At 38.5% G+C, this 20862-nt stretch overlaps 1 protein-coding gene across 1 annotated transcript in view; it reads left to right on the top strand.

The window, feature by feature from the left end:
* LOC143710318 (uncharacterized) overlaps positions 1-20862 on the top strand; it is a 36810-nt gene that overhangs the window by 3241 nt on the left and 12707 nt on the right. The window contains exons 6-7 of the mRNA XM_077201281.1: positions 3791-3797; positions 4429-4854. Of these exons, the coding sequence (XP_077057396.1) occupies positions 3791-3797; positions 4429-4854 (433 nt within the window). The remainder of the gene's footprint in view (positions 1-3790; positions 3798-4428; positions 4855-20862) is intronic.

Here is a 20862-nt window from a genome sequence, read left to right as displayed (position 1 = left end):
ATTTTTTTAAACATTAATAATAATCAGAAATGTTTCTTGAGCAGCAAATCACATCACCATATTATTCCCTCGGGTAGATTTCATGTTTTCTTGCGTGGCTGGATGGAAGTTGGACTCATGAACAATAATCACTTTGTTTGAAATCGCCAAAACTGATTTGCCGAAATCAAAACCTGGACAATGAAAGGGATTTGGCGTTAGCGCGAGTCCGGATCGAACCGGGAACGACCAGACAGCATAGAATTATGTATGCAAATCAAACAGTGATTTGTCCCAAAAGAATGATTCATTCTCAATTTAGAGTTTGTGATTCGTATGGTCTGATGCGCATGAGGGTGGGCTTTGATTGGATGATGACCGGTGTTGTGATCATTCTCAAGGGCCATGTTGCTGTTGTATCAGTCAGTGGTTAGATCAGCGTAGCAGTCAATAAACAGGACAAGGGAGGTCACGTACGGGACAAATAAATTAGGCCCAATATACGGGATGTACCGGCTAATACGAAAGAGTTGGCAACAACTGCAGGGGTACATTCACAGTTTCTTTACATGGACATGTATCTACTTTGTCCATCAAAGAAGGCTTTAATAAAATAGAGATACATTGACAGGTGACACTGCATTGACTCTAATTTAACCCTTTAAAACATGTTTATGCAGGTTTCACTTAGAAAGCTCCTAATGTATCATACAATACAGTACATATTAAAATGATCAACAATACGTTTTTATTTTTTTAAACATTTCCTATAGCACAAGTGTCAAACTCATTTCCTTGAGGGTCACTCCCCTGCAGAGTTTAGATCCAACACACCTGATCCAGCTAATCAAGCTCTTCAGGAAAGTGGCTCTCCAGGTACTAATTTCAACAACCTGCCCTAGAGTCATGAGAGCAATAGACTGCACATATGTTGCAATCATTCACAGCTCTAAAACAACATGAGGCTGGGTTTGTGAATAGAAAGTCTGTTGACAGAGAAGGTTAATGAGCTGCTTCATGGAATCAACAAAGCCTGAGTGCATTGGTTTGGTTTTGTCAACTCAAAACTAATCCTGTAACCCTGAGTTTGTTCAGGTATACCTTCATGGTATATCCCTGAGCAGTTTGCAGTAAAATTAGTCTTCTGTCATATAGCTTTTAATACTTTCAGGAAGCCAATCAAGTATGTCACATTGCTAAACCAGCGCATAAACCGTCACAAAAGCAGCCATTCAATTAATTCTAGCTGTTATGAAGTGTACAATAGGCTTCTCAGTATCAAATCCAGATTGCTTGCTGAAATAAACTATATGTGTGTGGTTCTAGAAAAAAGTATGAGCTACTGAATATTTTAATGTTTACTGTTTACTTAAATGTTATGAAGTGATTTAACAAATTTGCTCATCAATTTTTAAGGCTGGCCTAGGACTTTAGTAGTAGAATAGTACTTCTGCTGTCAGGAAAGCCAAATCAAGTTCTTATAGCTGTCCTGACCTGAGGACAAGCTCTCATTCTAATCCTGAAAGTCTTAAATACTTATACAAAGTCCTGCATTTATTGCTCACGTCCACTGTAACCTATTTCTCCACACAAATGTTAATGATTTGATGCTAACTTAAGATTGTTTTGATTACTGTTAAAGCTTGAATGCCCACTAATGTGTTTATTTACCAAAAAGGCATGAGTGACGAAAAACAATTTTATTTTTATTAATTTTTTCATAAATCTATATTATATCTATAGGCTATACAAAAGAGACCAAAAAAGGACAAATTAATAAGCAGATCTATAGCATGTTAAATGGTGGTATACCTAGTCTATGAACGGTACACCCCTTAGGCTCACATAAATGTTTGTTTTGATGATCTTTAGCAACCAATGATACTGACCCATTCCAACCTCCATGTTGATATGTTTACGTTGATATTTTCACGTGCAGACACTTATTTAACTTGTGAAATCTGCGTTAAATACTTGTGAGATATGTGCATTTTACATGTTGTTAACGTGTTAAAATTCACGTTTTTGAACCTTATGGCCTTGCATACGCTGCGAGCACAGTATAACGTCTCACAGGACAGGAAAGTTTTTTATTTTTAAACAAGTTACGAAAATAACATTAGAATAATGACACTGACATATAGCCTAACAACATCTCATCTTATCTTTAGAGTCAGTTTTGGTGGCTCCATTACACCTTCTGTGTCCCTCACATGTGGAGTTCCCCAGGGTTCGATTCTTGGGCCAATCCTTTTTTTACTCTATTTGCTCCCCCTTGGATAAGTTTTAAAAATACATAACATCAGCTTCCATTTCTACGCAGGTTATTCACAAATCTACCTGCCCATCAAAAGAGAAGATGGTAGTTCTTTAACAAGATTGGTTAACTGTTATTAAAGCCTGGATGGCCCTAAATTTTGTAAACTTTAACGAGAGTAAAACTGAGGTCATGGTTTTTGGACCCAGTGGCACCTCTGTTGTGTCATAAATAGACCTGGGAATTTTGCAACCTTATGTTAAGTCTGTTGTAACAAACCTGGGAGTTAAAATGGATTGTGATTTTAAAATGGGGAGGCAGATCAATTCTGTTGTGAAAGCCAGTTTCTTTCAACTTAGGCTTCTTACTAAGCTTAAGCCCTTTTTATCCTTCACAGACTTTGAGAGGGTTATACATGCATTTGTCACAACATGCCTTGATTATTGTAATGCTCTGTATGTAGGTGTTAGCCAGGCCTCCCTCTCTCGTCTACAACTGGCTCAAAATGCTGCCGCTCGTCTCCTTACTTGAACTCGGAAGCGAGATCATATCCAACCTGTCCTTGCCTCTCTTCACTGGCTCCCTGTTAATTTTAGGATTGATTTTAAGATTCTATTGTTTGTTCCACGCATTCTCATCCTTTTGCGTAATGTAGGTGACGCCATATGACATTTCGTCGAAATCTTACGCACATGGCATCCTTTAGCGTCAATATAACACGCACTGTTATGGGTAGGTTTAGGTCTGGGGTAGGGTACGGTTATGACGCCTTGGGATCTGCGTCTCATATTAACGCTAAACGATGCCATGTTCGTTGGATTTAGACGAGCGTCACCTGTATGACGCCTTGGGTTCTGCATCTCATATTGATGCTAAAGGATGCCATGTGCGTAAGATTTCAACAAAATGTACAAAGCGTCACATGTATGACGCCAAAGGATGAGAACGGCTGGTTTGTTTTTAAAGCCCTTCATGGACTAGCTCCAGTCTATATCACTGATCTGTTGAAGCCACATGCTCCTTCAAGGTCATTAAGGTCCGCGAACCAGTCTCTTCTTGTTGTCCCTAAAACATGGCTCAAGAGCAGAGGGGATCGAGCTTACTCAGTCGCAGCCCCGAGACTGTGGAATGAATTGCCTCTTCATGTCAGACTGGCCCCCAGCCTTCCGGTTTTTAAAACGCGACTTAACACACATTTTTATTCTGTGGCTTTTAATCCGGCATGAGAACTGTATGTTGAATCTGTCTGGTGTTGTATTTTGTCTATTTATTGGTTCATGTTAATGTACAGCACTTTGGTCAACCTGGTTGTTTTAAAATGTGCTTTAGAAATAAAGTTTGATTGATTGATCTGACCGCAGATACTGAAACAGGACAATGCGTTTTTCTCAAGCACACTTTACTTTACTTTACTTTACTTTACTTTACTTTACTTTACTTGTCTGACAGAAGACTCAAACAGCTTTCAAAATATAAGTCTGGATTAAGAAAAAACATGCACTGCATCCAAAATCTAATACTTCCCTACTACATAATATGCGAAAAACAGTACAGCAACAGAGTAGTAAGTCTGAATACATAGTATTCGAAAAAACAGAGGGCGAAAAGTACCCGTATGAGATTCTGATGCACATTCGATGGACACTTTTATGAGAATTTATGCATAGAAGTAAAGCAACAATGGTAGATCACATGATAATGATAACATGGCAAATGTAGTACATCCGGATTACATTCATACTACACACATTCATACTATATAGAACGCACTTTTTGACAGTCGTGAAGTAAGTTCAAATTCAAATGTCGAAAAAAACAGTATGAGATTTCGGATGCACAAAGGTTGTTTTTTTGACTGCACACTCCGCGATCCACTCAAAACAGTCTTGTATGGAAGCTTGTTTCCGCCACTGAATAAAGATAAAAAAATGATATTTCGCAAACATGAAGTTGGCTCTTTTATGTGATTAATTCAACACTGGATCAAAACAAGACATGACTTATTGATGTGATGCTGCTGCAAGATTGGAGAGAAAAGTTTTTATTTCATTTTATTTAACTGTTTAAGAAACATTTGCTGAACGTTGTTATAACTATCATGCACAACTTTTTGTTTCCTATTAACTTTTCTAAATGAAACGGTTCTCTACAATTTTGATGTGTATAACTTAAACTTGTTTATATATGAATAGTAATTTCTATTATTTTTTTTTTAACTGTTTTTTTTCCCCTCACAGCCCTCATCTTTGACCCCTGCTATAACTACACCATACTGGACAATCCTTGGAGAGCAACAGACAATCGATATACTTTCAATTTAATGTGTGACACTAATGTCAACTGGGTTGGCTGGTATCGTCTCTTCATTCAGGGCCAGAGTGTTCATATGCCAGACACATGTGTTGATCGTCTAAGCTGTGGCACTCATTCTCCACTGTGGATAAATGACACACATCCACGAGTCGAGGATGGCGTGGTCACTCGAGGTGTCTGCGGTCACTGGAGCAATGACTGCTGCTATTTCCAATCCAATCCTATTAAAGTTAAAGCCTGCCCAGGAAATTACTACGTCTATGAGTTTGTTGCACCAATTTTCTGCTATATGGCCTACTGTGCAGGTAAGCATGATTTGCATTCACCAATGTATGTATGTGTTTGTGTATTGTATTACATATCTGTTTTGTTAGACCATCTGTCTATTTTTAGCATATTGTGGAGGTACAGTAAATACATTAACATGTGCCTTTTGTACATATGCAATTAATATTTGTATCAGTCTATTAATTCATATTCATTAAATGTTTTGCAGAAGTCAGGAACATTAGCATCAACAATCGTACTGTCACTCCAGAGACAACCGTGGCTGGTAATGTAGTATGATATGCCCTCTACTATGGAATGCCAAAGCTGACAAAATAAGAAATAAATATTCAAAGAAATTTAAATAAAACAAAAATAAATAAACAAATAAATATGTTTATAAATATACACAGGAATGTAAAAAAGTGTATGCATACTTTTATTTCCTTATGTATAATTGTATTTTTCCACATTTATTTATTTTTATTTATTTTAATAATATTTTAATTTTATTTATTATTAATATTATAAATCTTCTATTTATTTCTAATTTGGACATTCTAAAACACTTAATATGGCTTAATGTACTAAGACAGTGATATTGGATGGCTAAACTCAGCACACATCTTATTAATAAAGCATACAGATGAGCAAAAGAGCAAACACAACACGCAAGTTTCACGTTAAATGTTTTCATTCTATAGCAAACCATTATAAAGAAAACTCCTAACATAACTAAATGCATTAAGACTGTACTAAAAGACCAAATTCATTATAAATACACCTTATATATGATGTACACTATAGGCAAGCAGATGAGCCCAGAATATGAACGAAATGTGCTAAGTGCTTTGCATTCATATTTTGGGCTCATCTGCTTTCCTGTATATAGGAAGCCTATATCCTATTAATACACTGTATACTGAATTGACTTTAATATCATTGTCTTAGTCCATTAAGCCACGTGAATAATTGAGCTTGCATTTTGTTTGGTTACACCACAAGGTGCACTGTGGCATCAAATCTTTGTCCTTACATACGTCAACTCTCTGAGCTCGACTGCTATGTCTAAGGTAAAACAAGCCCCCCTCATTACCATACGGTCAAAAATATTTAGACATAAATACATATATGAATACATTAATGTGTAAATAAATATGTGGAAAAAATACAATTATACATAAATAAGAAATTAAAAGTATAAATGCAATTTTTTTTCTTAGTATTTATGCAACTTTGGCGTTCCCTACTCCATACCTGACTGTTGCTGTTCTCTTTCTAACATCCGTTCGGTATCTCACTAAGGGAACGTCTCTGGCGTGACCAACTGAAGCACCAATTACACCACGTCTGTCAGACTGACAGACCAATTGCTACAGCGATCAGGGAGTCCCAACTCCCTGGTATATAACTCGCTGCATCCATCAGCTGCGACATTCTTACTTTCTTCCCCGTGAAGACTGTGGAAGCTGTACTCACTGACGCATTTTGGAAATTTCCAAACGACTTACAGACGAAGCCGACCAGTAACGTCGCAAATGCTGAAAATCTATATTGCTGTTAGGAGTGGATTTTCTTAGAGTGTAAGATAACGTCTGCATCAAGGGGAGTTTTTTTTCCCACCCCTAGAGAAAAAAAAAAGCCTTATCTTCTTATCTAATTAGATTTAGTTCGAAAATAAATATAAATATAAACATAAGAGTTTATTTTCAGAATTACTCTGTATTCACTTCTCTGGGATAGTAAACCTACAAGTCACAGTGAAAGTTTACTGAACGAAGAGGGTGAAGATATGTCCACGGCTAGAATGGCAGAGAGCACGGGAGCAAAGGATGCTCCTCCTCTTCTGTGGCTTACGGATTTCATCGAGACACTGCGATCTCAGATCAACAGGTCAACAGCGCATGAATAATCACTGAATCTTCAGGCACAGCAGTAACACACAAGCAGTTCTTCCAATGCGTCAGTAACAGTATAGGAGAAACCACACACACTCATTCATAGAGTGGAGAACGAGACTTTAAACACGGCCGGCCTTATCACATCACCTGCCAACTTAAAGGCATAGCATACTCATTCAGGTTACACTAGCGCTAAGCCACTTTATTTAGTTCCTTCAGGGATATCATATGTTGGTCAGATAAGACAACACAACAGTGGTAGTGTACATAAACAGACAAGGGGGAGTGCGCTCTCGACAGCTGCACAGTCTAGCGCAGAGACTAATCCTGTGGGGCAACACTCGGTTTCTGTCGTTACGAGAAAAGCATTTACCGGGAATAATGAACACAGGGGCAGAGGAAATCCTATGTAGAGAGATTGGACACTCCACCAGCAGGTGGTGAGATACGGACAGACTGCCGTAGATCTCTACGCATTGCGCGAAAATGCTCAGCACCCTCTGTTCTTTTCCCCGGTTGGAGAAGATTAATCGCTGGGTGTGGATGCTCTAGCCCGCACATGGCCAAACGCACTGTTGTACGCATTCCCCCCTGCTGAGCCTCATCTGGCCGACACTTCAGAGGTTTGAGGGAATTCAGACATTCAATAATTCTGATTGCACCGTTTTGGACAGGGGAGTTGTGGATAGCGGAGATAATCCCACTTCTATACGACCAGAGCTGGTATCTCACGCTGCGCAAAGACCTTCTCTCTCAGGCGAACAGAGAGATATTTCTTACTGCCCCTCACATGATAGCCCTCTGGGCTTGGCCCATGAGAGGATGAATTTAAACACCATCGGGTTACGCCCTAATGTGATCAAAACGATTCAGAGTGCGAGAGCAGCCTCTACGTGCTCTTTGTATGATCATAAGTGGAGAGTTTATAAACCATGGTGTGCAGAGAGACGAATCATCTCGTTCTTATGGTCTGTGTCAGATGTTCTCGGTTTCGTGCAGAAACTATTAGATAAAGATAAAGCCTTTTCCTAGGTATATGTCATGTGGGGCTGGATTTGGGAACGATAAGCCAGCACTTCTTGATATGTTGATTTATGAGAGGGGCGTGATGGTTACTTCCGGTCACAAAGTCCCTGATCCCACCCTGGGATTTATCGGTGGTCCTGACGCGCTCTCTCTGCCTCCTTTTGAACCATTACTGAGTATTGATTAAAAGCGTCTTTCTTTGAAGACAGCTTTACTACTGGCTCTCACTACAGCAAAGCCAGTGAGTGAGTTACATGCTTTTTCTGTACATTCTTCCTGTATGCAGTTTGCAGAAAGTGGATCGAAAGTTACGCTGAAAACTAATCCGGCCACTAAAAGGTCACCGCCTTTTTCTTCATCAGAGGAAGAGCGGTTACATTGTCTGTGCCTGGTGGGCGCTCTGCACACTTATGTTCAGAGAACATGTGTGTTTCGAAGGAGCAGTCAGCTCTTTGTCTCGTGGGCTGACAGTTACAAGGGGATACCTATTTCATTGCAGCGGTTACCTCATTGGATGGTGAATGCGATTTTAATGTGTTACAAGGATGCCAATGTACAATCCCCACCAGGGCTTCGAGCTCATTCCACTAAAGCAGGGATGTCCAAACTCAGTCCTGGAGGGCCACTGTCCTGCAGAGTTTAGTTACAACCCCAACTAAACACACCTGGACCACCAGCTAATCAAGGTCTTATAGGCTAGAAATTCCAGGCAGGTGTGTTGAGTCTGGCTAGAGCTAAACTCTGCAGGACAGTGGCCCTCCAGGACTGAGTTTGGACACCCCTGCACTAGAGGGATGGCTACCTCCTGGGCGCTGTTCAAGGATGTCTCTATTCAGGACCTATGTGTTGCGGCAAGCTGAACATCACCACACACTTTTGTCAGATACTATAGACTGGATGTGACCGAGCCATCGTTGGCTCAGTCAGTGCTCGGTGTGGGAGCGGCGAGTGTAACGTCATAACACTTCACACATGTCTCTTATTTTTATTTTCCAGTTAAACACCCTTGTGTTGTCCACTTTATTGGTTTTATAGAGGCTTATAAGGGCATGGGTGTCACAACTAAGGCCATTAGTTACCTCTTTCAGTGTTGCGTCTATTCATACAGCATATCTGCAATACGGGAGTGGTCTATATCCCTTAGTGAGATACCGAACAGATGTTAGAAAGAGAACGTTGGGTTACTTGCGTAAACCTGGTTCTCTGATAACAGAAGTGAGGTATCTCACCTCACCGCCCTCCTTGCAGACTACACGGTGAAGAATATGTGTAGAATGACGCAGCTGAGGGCTGCAGCGAGTTATATACCAGGGAGGCGGGACTCCCTGATCATTGTAGCAATTGGTCTGTCAGTCTGACAGACGTGGTGTAATTGGTGCTTCCACAGTCGGTCACTCCTGAGGCGTTCCCTTAGTGAGATACCTCACTTCTGTTATTAGAAAACCGGGGTTATGCAAGTAACCTGGCGTTTTAACGGGCTGTATCATGAAAATCTATGTTGTTCAGTAGGGATGTATTTGTGTCTGTACGTTAAGACTCTTGATAAAACAGTGTTTTACCAGCAACTAGTGCCTTTTCAGACCTTCATGTAGAAGTTATTTACATATTTTACATAATATTTCATTTTAACTTTCATTTGAACATTAACAGTTTATGTTTGAATAAATTGTAAGAAATGTAGCTATACAAAATCTTTACACTTAATTGTGTGTATATATATATATTTGTATATATAGGTGTCTGTGTTTATATACACACTTTCTTTTTTTGTAACAGAGGCTGCCCACATTGATCCCTGCTACAACTACACAGCCCTAGATGAGTCTTGGAGAGCAACCAACAATCACTCTTCATACAATTGCGATGCGAATATTAATTTTGTTGGCTGGTATCGTCTCCTCATTGAGGGTCAAAATGCTCAGATGCCAGAAACATGTCCTGATCTGTTCAGCTGTGGCACTATTGCTCCACTGTGGCTTAATGGTCGACACCCAAGAGTCGAGGACGGGGTTGTCACTCGACATGTCTGCGGCCACTGGAACGATAACTGCTGCACTTATGAATTTAATCCAATGAAAGTGAAAGCCTGCCCTGGTGATTATTATGTGTATGAGTTCATCAACCCAGTGTTCTGCAATGTGGCATACTGTGCAGGTAAATGTATTTACATCCACCCTTGCATATGTAAGTTTATTTTGCATGTAACTAATATTCATCCTACTATTTTCAGATGTTGTGAGGAATGATGACAGTCACTGTTGCTTTCTGTAGGGATATAACAGTTGGCATTTAAAATGGCAACAACAACAAAAAAAAATTATGTTTTATTTTTTCCTTTACAGAAGAGAGCATCACACACATGACCACCACCAGTTCAAGTCTTCCCTCAGGTATTTTTGAAACAATTTTGGGCGGGGAAAAGGCCACTGAAAAGGTGGACGAGCACTTTTGCGCTCTGTAGACATATCTGAGTTGGCATGCAAATGGCAAAACAACTTTTTATAAAAAATATATATATTTTACCTTTACAGAAGAGATTACCACACACATGACCAGCACCAGATCTAGCCTTCTATCAGGTATGTATTTGAAACATTTTTGGAGGGGGAAAAATTACGAATAAGGTGGACGATCACTGTTGATCTCCGTAGGCATATCAGAGTTGACATGTAAAATGCCAAAAACAACTTTTTTCTTATTTGATTCCCCCCTTTTACAGAAGAGAGCACCACACACATGACCACCACCAGTTCAAGTTTTCCCTCAGGTGTTGTGTAATGAATTTTTGGCGGGAAAAAGGCCACTGAAAATGTGGACAATCACTGTTGCTCTCTGTAGGCATATCAGAGTTGGCATGTAAAATGAAAAAAAATGAAAAAAAATAATAAATAGATACATTTATTTTTCCATTACAGACGAGAGCACCCCACACATGACCACCACTGGATCAAGCATTTCCTCAGGTATTTTTTAAACAATTTTGGATGGGAAAAAGAGCCACTGAAAAGGTGGACAATCACAGTTGCACTTTGAAGACATATCAGAGTTGACATGTAAATGGCAAAAGCTACTTTTTTCTTTGTTTTTTCCCTTTAAAGAAGAAAGCACCACACACATGACCACAACCGAATCAAGCCTTCTCTCAGGTATTTTTTAAAAACCTTTTTTTTTTTTTTTTTTTTTTTTTTTTGTGGGGGGGAGGCCACTGAAAATGTTTGGACACTCACTGTTACTCTCTGAAGGCATATCAGAGTTGGCATGTAAAATGAAAACAAAAAAAATTATAATTAATTGATTTTTCCTCTCTACATAAGAGAGCACCACACACATGACTAGCACTGGATCAAGCCTTCTCTCAGGTATTTTTTAAACTACATTTTGGGGGGGAATGGCCACTGAAAAGGTGGACACTCACTGTTGCTCTAGCATATCAGAGTTGGCATGTAAAATGAAAAAATAATAAATAAATAAATAAATATATTTTTCCTTTACAGAAGAGAGCACCACACACATGACCTCCATTGGATCTAGCCTTCCCTCAGGTATTTTAGAAACCATTTTTGGAGGGGGGAAATGCCACTGAAAAGGTGGACGATCACTGTTGTGCTCTGTAGGCATATCAGAGTTGGCATGTAAAATAGCTAAATATAATTTTCCTATTTATTTATTTTTTTACAGAAGAGAGCACCACACTCATGACCAGCACTGGATCAAGCCTTCTCTCAGGTATTTTTTAAAAAAAAAATTGGGGGGGAATGGCCACTGAAAAGGTGGATGATCGCTGTTTCTCTGCATAGGCAGTGGTTAAAGTGGGATTTGGTTGGTGGGGGAACCCTGAAATTTTGTGTAGGTGCAACAGGGAAAAATTACTCACCGTGGGACAACATATTGTGTATCGTGGTATAGCAATACTTTTTGGGACAAGAGTGTCACTGTGGCACCACATATCACAATACTTATTTACTTGATATTTTAATGGTTTTATTTTGGTCCATTAACCCAGATATGATGACGATACTATGTTAAAATTGCAGAACAATGGGCCAAAAATTGAGCCCTGGCATTGTAGCCACATCAGCCCACATTACCCCCCACCCCCCACAGCCATGTGCATTTAAATGTGTGGTAGCTAGGGGGGTTCGGGGGCAGGGGTGCCGCTAAGGGGGGAAAAGTTAGGACGATTCTAAGGGCCCACACACTTTTGGGGCCCCCAGAGATCGATGTTATTAATGGAATGGGTGGGGTAGGGGGCCCAACCTCATATTCTTTCATAGGACCCAACATTTCTAGCCGCGCCCCTGTTCGGGGGCATGCTCCCCCAAGAATTTTTTTATTTCTCTGACCTACTTATGTGCAATTTAAAACTTTTGAAGGCCAAAAAGATTGATAATAAATAGCTTTAAAACCATTTACACAATGTTAAAACTAATCCTGCTATTGATATCTTTGTAAGACTGCCGACCCTGTAGAACAGTGGCAAGGGAAAACAATGTCCGGCGAAATATCGAACATTGAACTAACTTTACCGCGCTCAACCCCCGTGAGTGCATTTCACACATTTATAATCACTCGCGTTCAGCGGGGAGGAAGGGAGGTTAGTCGGCCAGTCGGTCCGTCTCGACCAGCGAGATTAAAAAAATAAATAGATTTTTCCATTACAGATGAGAGCACCACACACATGACCAACACTGAATCAAGCCTTCCCTCAGGTATATTTGAAACCATTTTTGGAGGGGGGAAATGCCACTGAAAAGGTGGACAATCACTGTTGTGCTCTGTAGGCATATCAGAGTTGGCATGTAAAACGGCAAAATATAATTTTCCTTTTTGTTTTTCTTTTTTTTACAGAAGAGAGCACCACTCACATGACCAGTGCTGGATCAAGCCTTCTCTCAGGTATTTAAAAAAAAAATAATTTGGGGGGGAAAGGCCACTGAAAAAGTGGACGATCGCTGTTGCTCTGCGTAGGTATATCATATTTGGCATGTGAAATAGAAAAAAAAATTGATTTATGTTTTTTTTTTTTTTTTTTTTTTTTTTTTACAGAAGAGAGCACCACACACGTGACCAGCACTGGATCAAGCCTTCTCTCAGGTATTTTACAAACAAATTTATGGGGTAAAAGGCCACTGAAAATGTGGATGATCACTGTTACTCTCTGTAGACATATCAGAGTTGGCATGTAAAATAGCAAAACAACTCCTTTTTTTCTTTCTCTTTTTCCCTTTACAGAAGAGAGCACCATAGACATGACCACCACCGAATCAAGCCTTCTCTCAGGTATATTTGAAACCATTTTTGGAGGGGGGAAAAGCCACTGAACAGGTGGACTATCACTGTTGTGCTCTGTAGGCATATCAGAGTTGAAATGTAAAATGGCAAAACAACTGCTTTTTTTCTTTCTTTTTTTCCCTTTACAGAAGACAGCACCACACACATGACCAGCACTGGATCAAGCCTTCTCTCAGGTATTTTAGAAATGAATTTATGGGGTAAAAGGCCACTGAAAATGTGGATGATCACTGTTACTCTCTGTAGAGATATCAGAGTTGGTATGTAAAATGGCAAAAACAACTTTTTTCTTTGTTTTTTCCCTTTAAAGAAGAAAGCACCACATACATGACCGCCACCGAATCAAGCCTTCCCTCAGGTATTTTCTTAAACATTTTTTTGGGGGGGAATGTACACTGAAAAGGTGGACAGTCACTGTTGCTCTCTTTAGGAATATCAGAGTTGGCATGTAAAATGAAAAAAAAAAAATATATAAAAAAAAAAATAGATTTTTCCATTACAGACGAGAGCACCACACACATGACCAACACTGAATCAAGCCTTCCCTCAGGTATATTTGAAACCATTTTTGGAGGGGGGAAATGCCACTGAAAAGGTGGACGATCACTGTTGTGCTCTGTAGGCATATCAGAGTTGGCATGTAAAATAGCAAAATATAATTTTCCTTTTTGTTTTTCTTTTCTTTACAGAAGAGAGCACCACTCACATGACCAGCACTGGATCAAGCCTTCTCTCAGGTATTTTAGAAACGAACTTATGGAGTAAAAGGCCACTGAAAATGTGGATGATCAATGTTGATTTCTGTAGACATATCAGAGTTGGCATGTAAAATAGCAAAACAACTCCTTTTTTTCTTTCTCTTTTTCCCTTTACAGAAGGGAGCACCATAGACATGACCACCACCGAATCAAGCCTTCTCTCAGGTATTTTTTAAACCATTTTTCTGGGGAAAAGGCCACTGAAAAGGTGGACAATCACTATTGCTCTTTGTAGGCATATCAGAGTTGGGATGTAAAATGAAAATAAATAAATGCATTGATTTTTTCCTTTACAGAAGAGAGCACCACACACATGACCAGCACTGGATCAAACCTTCTCTCAGGTATTTTTTAAACAAATTTTTTTGGGGGAAAGGCCACTGAAAATGTGGACAATCACGGTTGCTCTAGGTAGGTATATCATATTTTCCATGTGAAATAGAAATAAAAAAACAACAACACTTTTTTATGTTTTATTTTTTCCTGTATAGAAGAGAGCACACACATGACCACCACCAGTTCAAGTTTTCCCTCAGGTATTTTAGAAACGATTTTATGGGGAAAAAGGCAACTGAAAATGTGGATGATCACTTTTGATCGCTGTAGGCATATGAGAGTTTTCATGTGAAATGAAACAAAAAATATAAATTTCCTTTTTTTTTTTTTTTTTTACAGACGAGAGCACCACTCACATGACCAGCACTGGATCAAGCCTTCTCTCAGGTATTTTAGAAATTAATTTATGGGGTAAAAGGCCACTGAAAATGTGGATGATCACTGTTACTCTCTGTAGACATATCAGAGTTGGCATGTAAAATAGCAAAACAACTCCTTTTTTTCTTTCTCTTTTTCCCTTTACAGAAGAGAGCACCATAGACATGACCACCACCGAATCAAGCCTTCTCTCAGGTATATTTGAAACCATTTTTGGAGGGGGGAAAAGCCACTGAACAGGTGGACTATCACTGTTGTGCTCTGTAGGCATATCAGAGTTGGCATGTAAAATGGCAAAACAACTCCTTTTTTTCTTTCTTTTTTTCCCTTTACAGAAGACAGCACCACACACATGACCAGCACTGGATCAAGCCTTCTCTCAGGTATTTTTTAAACACATTTTTTTGGGGGAAAGGCCACTGAAAATGTGGACAATCGCTGTTGCTCTAAGTAGGTATATGATGTTTGGCATGTGAAATAGAAAAAAAATATATATTTTTTTTTTATACAGACGAGAGCACCTCACACATGACCAGCACTGGAGCAAGCCTTCTCTCAGGTATTTTAGAAACGAATTTATGGGGTAAAAGGCCACTGAAAATGTGGATGATCACTTTTGTGCTCTGTAGGCATATCAGAGTTGGCATGTAAAATAGCTAAATATAATTTTCCTTTTTTTTTTTTTTTTTTTACAGACGAGAGCACCACTCACATGACCAGCACTGGATCAAGCCTTCTCTCAGGTATTTTAGAAACGAATTTATGGGGTAAAAGGCCACTGAAAATGTGGATGATCGCTGTTGTTCTGCGTAGGTATATAATATCTGGCATGTGAAATAGAAAAATAAAGATTTTTTATGTTTTATTTTTATTTTTTCTTTACAGAAGAGAGCACCACACACATGACCACCACTGAATCAAGCTTTCAGGTATTTTTTAAACAATTTTGGATGGATAAAGGCCACTGAAAAGGTGGACAATCACTGTTACTCTCTGTAGGCATATCAGAGTTGGCATGTAAAATGAAAAAAAAAAAAAATAATATAGAGATTGTTCCTTTACAGAAGAGAACACCACACACATGACCAGCACTGGATCAAGCCTTCTCTCAGGTATTTTAGAAATGAATTTATGGGGTAAAAGGCCACTGAAAATGTGGATGATCACTGTTACTCTCTGTAGAGATATCAGAGTTGGTATGTAAAATGGCAAAAACAACTTTTTTCTTTGTTTTTTCCCTTTAAAGAAGAAAGCACCACATACATGACCACCACCGAATCAAGCCTTCCCTCAGGTATTTTCTTAAACATTTTTTTGGGGGGGGGATGTCCACTGAAAAGGTGGACAATCACTGTTGCTCTCTTTAGGAATATCAGAGTTGGCATGTAAAATGAAAAAAAAAATATATATAAAAAAATAATTAGATTTTTCCATTACAGACGAGAGCACCACACACATGACCGACACTGAATCAAGCCTTCCCTCAGGTATATTTGAAACCATTTTTGGAGGGGAGGAAATGCCACTGAAAAGGTGGACAATCACTGTTGTGCTCTGTAGGCATATCAGAGTTGGCATGTAAAATAGCAAAATATAATTTTCTTTTTTGTTTTTCTTTTCTTTACAGAAGAGAGCACCACACACGTGACCAGCACTGGATCAAGCCTTCTCTCAGGTATTTTAGAAACGGATTTATGGGGTAAAAGGCCACTGAAAATGTGGACGATCACTGTTACTCTCTGTAGACGTATCAGAGTTGGCATGTAAAATAGCAAAACAACTCCTTTTTTTCTTTCTCTTTTTCCCTTTACAGAAGGGAGCACCATACACATGACCACCACCGAATCAAGCCTTCTCTCAGGTATTTTTTAAACCATTTTTCTGGGGAAAAGGCCACTGAAAAGGTGGACAATCACTATTGCTCTTTGTAGGCATATCAGAGTTGGCATGTAAAATGAAAATAAATAAATGCATTGATTTTTTCCTTTACAGAAGAGAGCACCACACACATGACCAGCACTGGATCAAGCCTTCTCTCAGGTATTTTTTAAACAAATTTTTTTGGGGGAAAGGCCACTGAAAATGTGGACCATCACTGTTGCTCTAGGTAGGTATATCATATTTTCCATGTGAAATAGAAATAAAAAAACAACAACACTTTTTTATGTTTTATTTTTTCCTTTATAGAAGAGAGCACACACATGACCACCACCAGTTCAAGTTTTCCCTCAGGTATTTTAGAAACGATTTTATGGGGAAAAGGGAAACTGAAAATGTGGATGATCACTTTTGATCGCTGTAGGCATATGAGAGTTTTCATGTGAAATGAAACAAAAAATATATATATGTTTAATTTTTGCTTTACAGAAGAGAGCACCACACACATTACCAGCACTGGATCAAGCCTTCTCTCAGGTATTTTTTAAACAAATTTTTTTGAGGGGGGAAAGGCCACTGAAAATGTGGACAATCGCTGTTGCTCTAAGTAGGTATATCATATTTTGGATGTGAAATAGAAAGAAAAAAAAATACTTTTTTATGTTTTATTGTTTACTTTATAGAAGAGAGCACACACATGACCACCACCAGTTCAAGTCTTCCCTCAGGTATTTTAGAAACGATTTTATGGGGAAAAGGGCAAACTGAAAATGTGGATGATCACTTTTGATCGCTGTAGGCATATGAGAGTTTTCATGTGACCACGTGACCTGTAGACGTATCGGAGTTGGCATGTTAAATGGCAAAAACAACTTTTTTCTTTGTTTTTTCCCTTTAAAGAAGAAAGCACCACATACATGACCACCACCGAATCAAGCCTTCTCTCAGGTATTTTCTTAAACATTTTTTTTGGGGGGGGGAAGGCCACTGAAAAGGAGGACAATCATCGTTGCTCTCTTTAGGCATATCAGAGTTGGTATGTAAAATGAAAAATAAAATAAATAATAAATAAATAGATTTTTCCTTTTCAGAAGAGAGCACCACACACATGACCAATATTGGATCTAGCCTTCCCTCAGGTATATTTGAAACCATTTTTGGAGGGGGGAAATGCCACTGAACAGGTGGACTATCACTGTTGTGCTCTGTAGGCATATCAGAGTTGAAATGTAAAATGGCAAAATAACTCATTTTTTTCTCTCTTTTTTTCCCTTTACAGAAGACAGCACCACACACATGACCAGCACTGGATCAAGCCTTCTCTCAGGTATTTTTTAAACATATTTTGGGGGGGAAAGGCCACTGAAAATGTGGACAATCGCTGTTGCTCTAAGTAGGTATATCATATTTGGCATGTGAAATAGTAAAAAAAAAAAAATGTTATGTTTTTTTTTTTTTTACAGAAGAGAGCACCACACACATGACCACCGAGTCAAGCCTTTTCTCAGGTATTTTTTTGAACAATTTTGGTTGGGAAAAAAACACTGAAAAGGTGGACAATCACTGTTACTCTCTGTAGGCATATCAGAGTTGGCATGTGAAATTGAAAAAATAAAAATAATAATGTTTTATTTTTTTCCTTTACAGAAGAGAGCACCACACACATTACCAGCACTGGATCAAGCCTTCTCTCAGGTATTTTTTAAACAAATTTTTTTGAGGGGGGAAAGGCCACTGAAAATGTGGACAATCGCTGTTGCTCTAAGTAGGTATATCATATTTTGCATGTGAAATAGAAAGAAAAAAAAACACTTTTTTATGTTTTATTTTTTACTTTATAGAAGAGAGCACACACATGACCACCACCAGTTCAAGTCTTCCCTCAGGTATTTTAGAAACGATTTTATGGGGAAAAGGGCAACTGAAAATGTGGATGATCACTTTTGATCGCTGTAGGCATATGAGAGTTTTCATGTGAAATGAAACAAAAAAATATATATATGTTTAATTTTTGCTTTACAGACGAGAGCACCACACACATGACCACCATTGGATCTAGCCATCCCTCAGGTATTTTAGAAACCACTTTTGGAGGGGGGAAATGCTACTGAAAAGGTGGACAATCACTGTTGTGCTCGGTAGGCATATCAGAGTTGGCATGTAAAATAGCAAAACATAAATTTCCTTTTTTTTTTTTTTTTTTTTTTTTTTTTACAGACGAGAGCACCACTCACATGACCAGGACTGGATCAAGCCTTCTCTCAGGTATTTTAGAAGTGAATTTATGGGGTAAAAGGCCACTGAAAATGTGGATGATCACTGTTACTCTCTGTAGAGATATCAGAGTTGGTATGTAAAATGGCAAAAACAACTTTTTTCTTTGTTTTTTCCCTTTAAAGAAGAAAGCACCTCATACATGACCACCACCGAATCAAGCCTTCCCTCAGGTATTTTCTTAAACATTTTTTTTTGGAGGGGGGAAATGCCACTGTAAAGGTGGACGATCAATGTTGTGCTCTGTAGGCATATCAGAGTTGGCATGTAAAATAGCAAAATATAATTTTAATTTTCCTTTTTTTTCTTCCTTTTTTTACAGGAGAGAGCACCACTCACATGACCAGTGCTGGATCAAGCCTTCTCTCAGGTATTTAAAAAAAAAAAATCTGGTGGGGAAAGGCCACTGAAAAAGTGGACGATCGCTGTTGCTCTGCGTAGGTATATCATATTTGGCATGTGAAATAGAAAAAAAAAATTTGATTTATGTTTTTGTTTTGTTTTTGTTTACAGAAGAGAGCACCACACACGTGACCAGCACTGGATCAAGCCTTCTCTCAGGTATTTTAGAAACGAACTTATGGAGTAAAAGGCCACTGAAAATGTGGATGATCAATGTTGATTTCTGTAGGCATATCAGAGTTGGCATGTAAAATGAAAATAAATAAATCCATAGATTTTTCCTTTACAGAAGAGAGCACCACGCACATGACCAGCACTGGATCAAGCCTTCTCTCAGGTATTTTTTTTAAACACATTTTTTTGGGGGAAAGGCCACTGAAAATGTGGACCATCACTGTTGCTCTAGGTAGGTATATCATATTTTGCATGTGAAATAGAAATAAAAAAACAACAACACTTTTTATGTTTTATTTTTTCCTTTATAGAAGAGAGCACACACATGACCACCACCAGTTCAAGTCTTCCCTCAGGTATTTTAGAAACGATTTTATGGGGAAAAAGGCAACTGAAAATGTGGATGATCACTTTTGATCGCTGTAGGCATATGAGAGTTTTCATGTGAAATGAAACAAAAAATATATATATATGTTTAATTGTTGCTTTACAGAAGAGAGCACCTCACACATGACCAGCACTGGATCAAGCCTTCTCTCAGGTATTTTTTAAACAAATTTTTTTGAGGGGGGAAAGGCCACTGAAAATGTGGACAATCGCTGTTGCTCTAAGTACGTATATCATATTTTGCATGTGAAATAGAAATAAAAAAACAACAACACTTTTTTATGTTTTATTTTTTCCTGTATAGAAGAGAGCACACACATGACCACCACCAGTTCAAGTTTTCCCTCAGGTATTTTAGAAACGATTTTATGGGGAAAAAGGCAACTGAAAATGTGCATGATCACTTTAGATCTCTGTAGGCATATGAGAGTTTTCATGTGAAATGAAACAAAAAATATATATATGTTTAATTTTTGCTTTACAGACGAGAGCACCACACACATGACCACCATTGGATCTAGCCTTCCCTCAGGTATTTTAGAAACCATTTTTGGAGGGGAGGAAATGCCACTGAAAAGGTGGACGATCACTGTTGTGCTCTGTAGGCATATCAGAGTTGGCATGTAAAATAGAAAAATATAATTTTCCTTTTTTTTTTTTTTACAGAAGAGAGCACCACACACATGACCAGCACTGGATCAAGCCTTCTCTCAGGTAATTTAGAAATGAATTTATGGGGTAAAAGGCCACTGAAAATGTGGATGATCACTGTTACTCTCTGTAGACGTATCGGAGTTGGCATGTAAAATAGCAAAAACAACTTTTTTCTTTGTTTTATCCCTTTAAAGAAGGAAGCACCACACACATGACCACCACCGAATCAAGCCTTCTCTCAGGTATTTTTTAAACATATTTTGGTGGGGAAAGGCCACTGAAAATGTGGACAATCGTGTTGCTCTAAGTAGGTATATCATATTTGGCATGTGAAATAGAAAAAAAAAATAAAATTTTATGTTTTTTTTTTTTCTTTACAGAAGAGAGCACCACACACATGACCACCGTGTCAAGCCTTCTCTCAGGTATTTTTTTAAACAATTTTGGATGGGAAAAAAGCCACTGAAAAGGTGGACAATCACTATTACTCTCTGTAGGCATATCAGAGTTGGCATGTGAAATTGAAAAAAAATAAAATAAATAATGTTTTATTTTTCCTTTACAGAAGAGAGCACCACACACATTA

This window comes from Siphateles boraxobius, unplaced genomic scaffold (assembly GCF_051911475.1).
Source record: "Siphateles boraxobius isolate OS27281-9 unplaced genomic scaffold, OSU_SipBor_1 46, whole genome shotgun sequence".
NCBI lineage: Eukaryota > Metazoa > Chordata > Actinopteri > Cypriniformes > Leuciscidae > Siphateles > Siphateles boraxobius.
The sequence above is the reverse complement of the archived record's forward strand: the minus strand, read 5'-3'. Positions and strand labels throughout refer to the sequence as shown.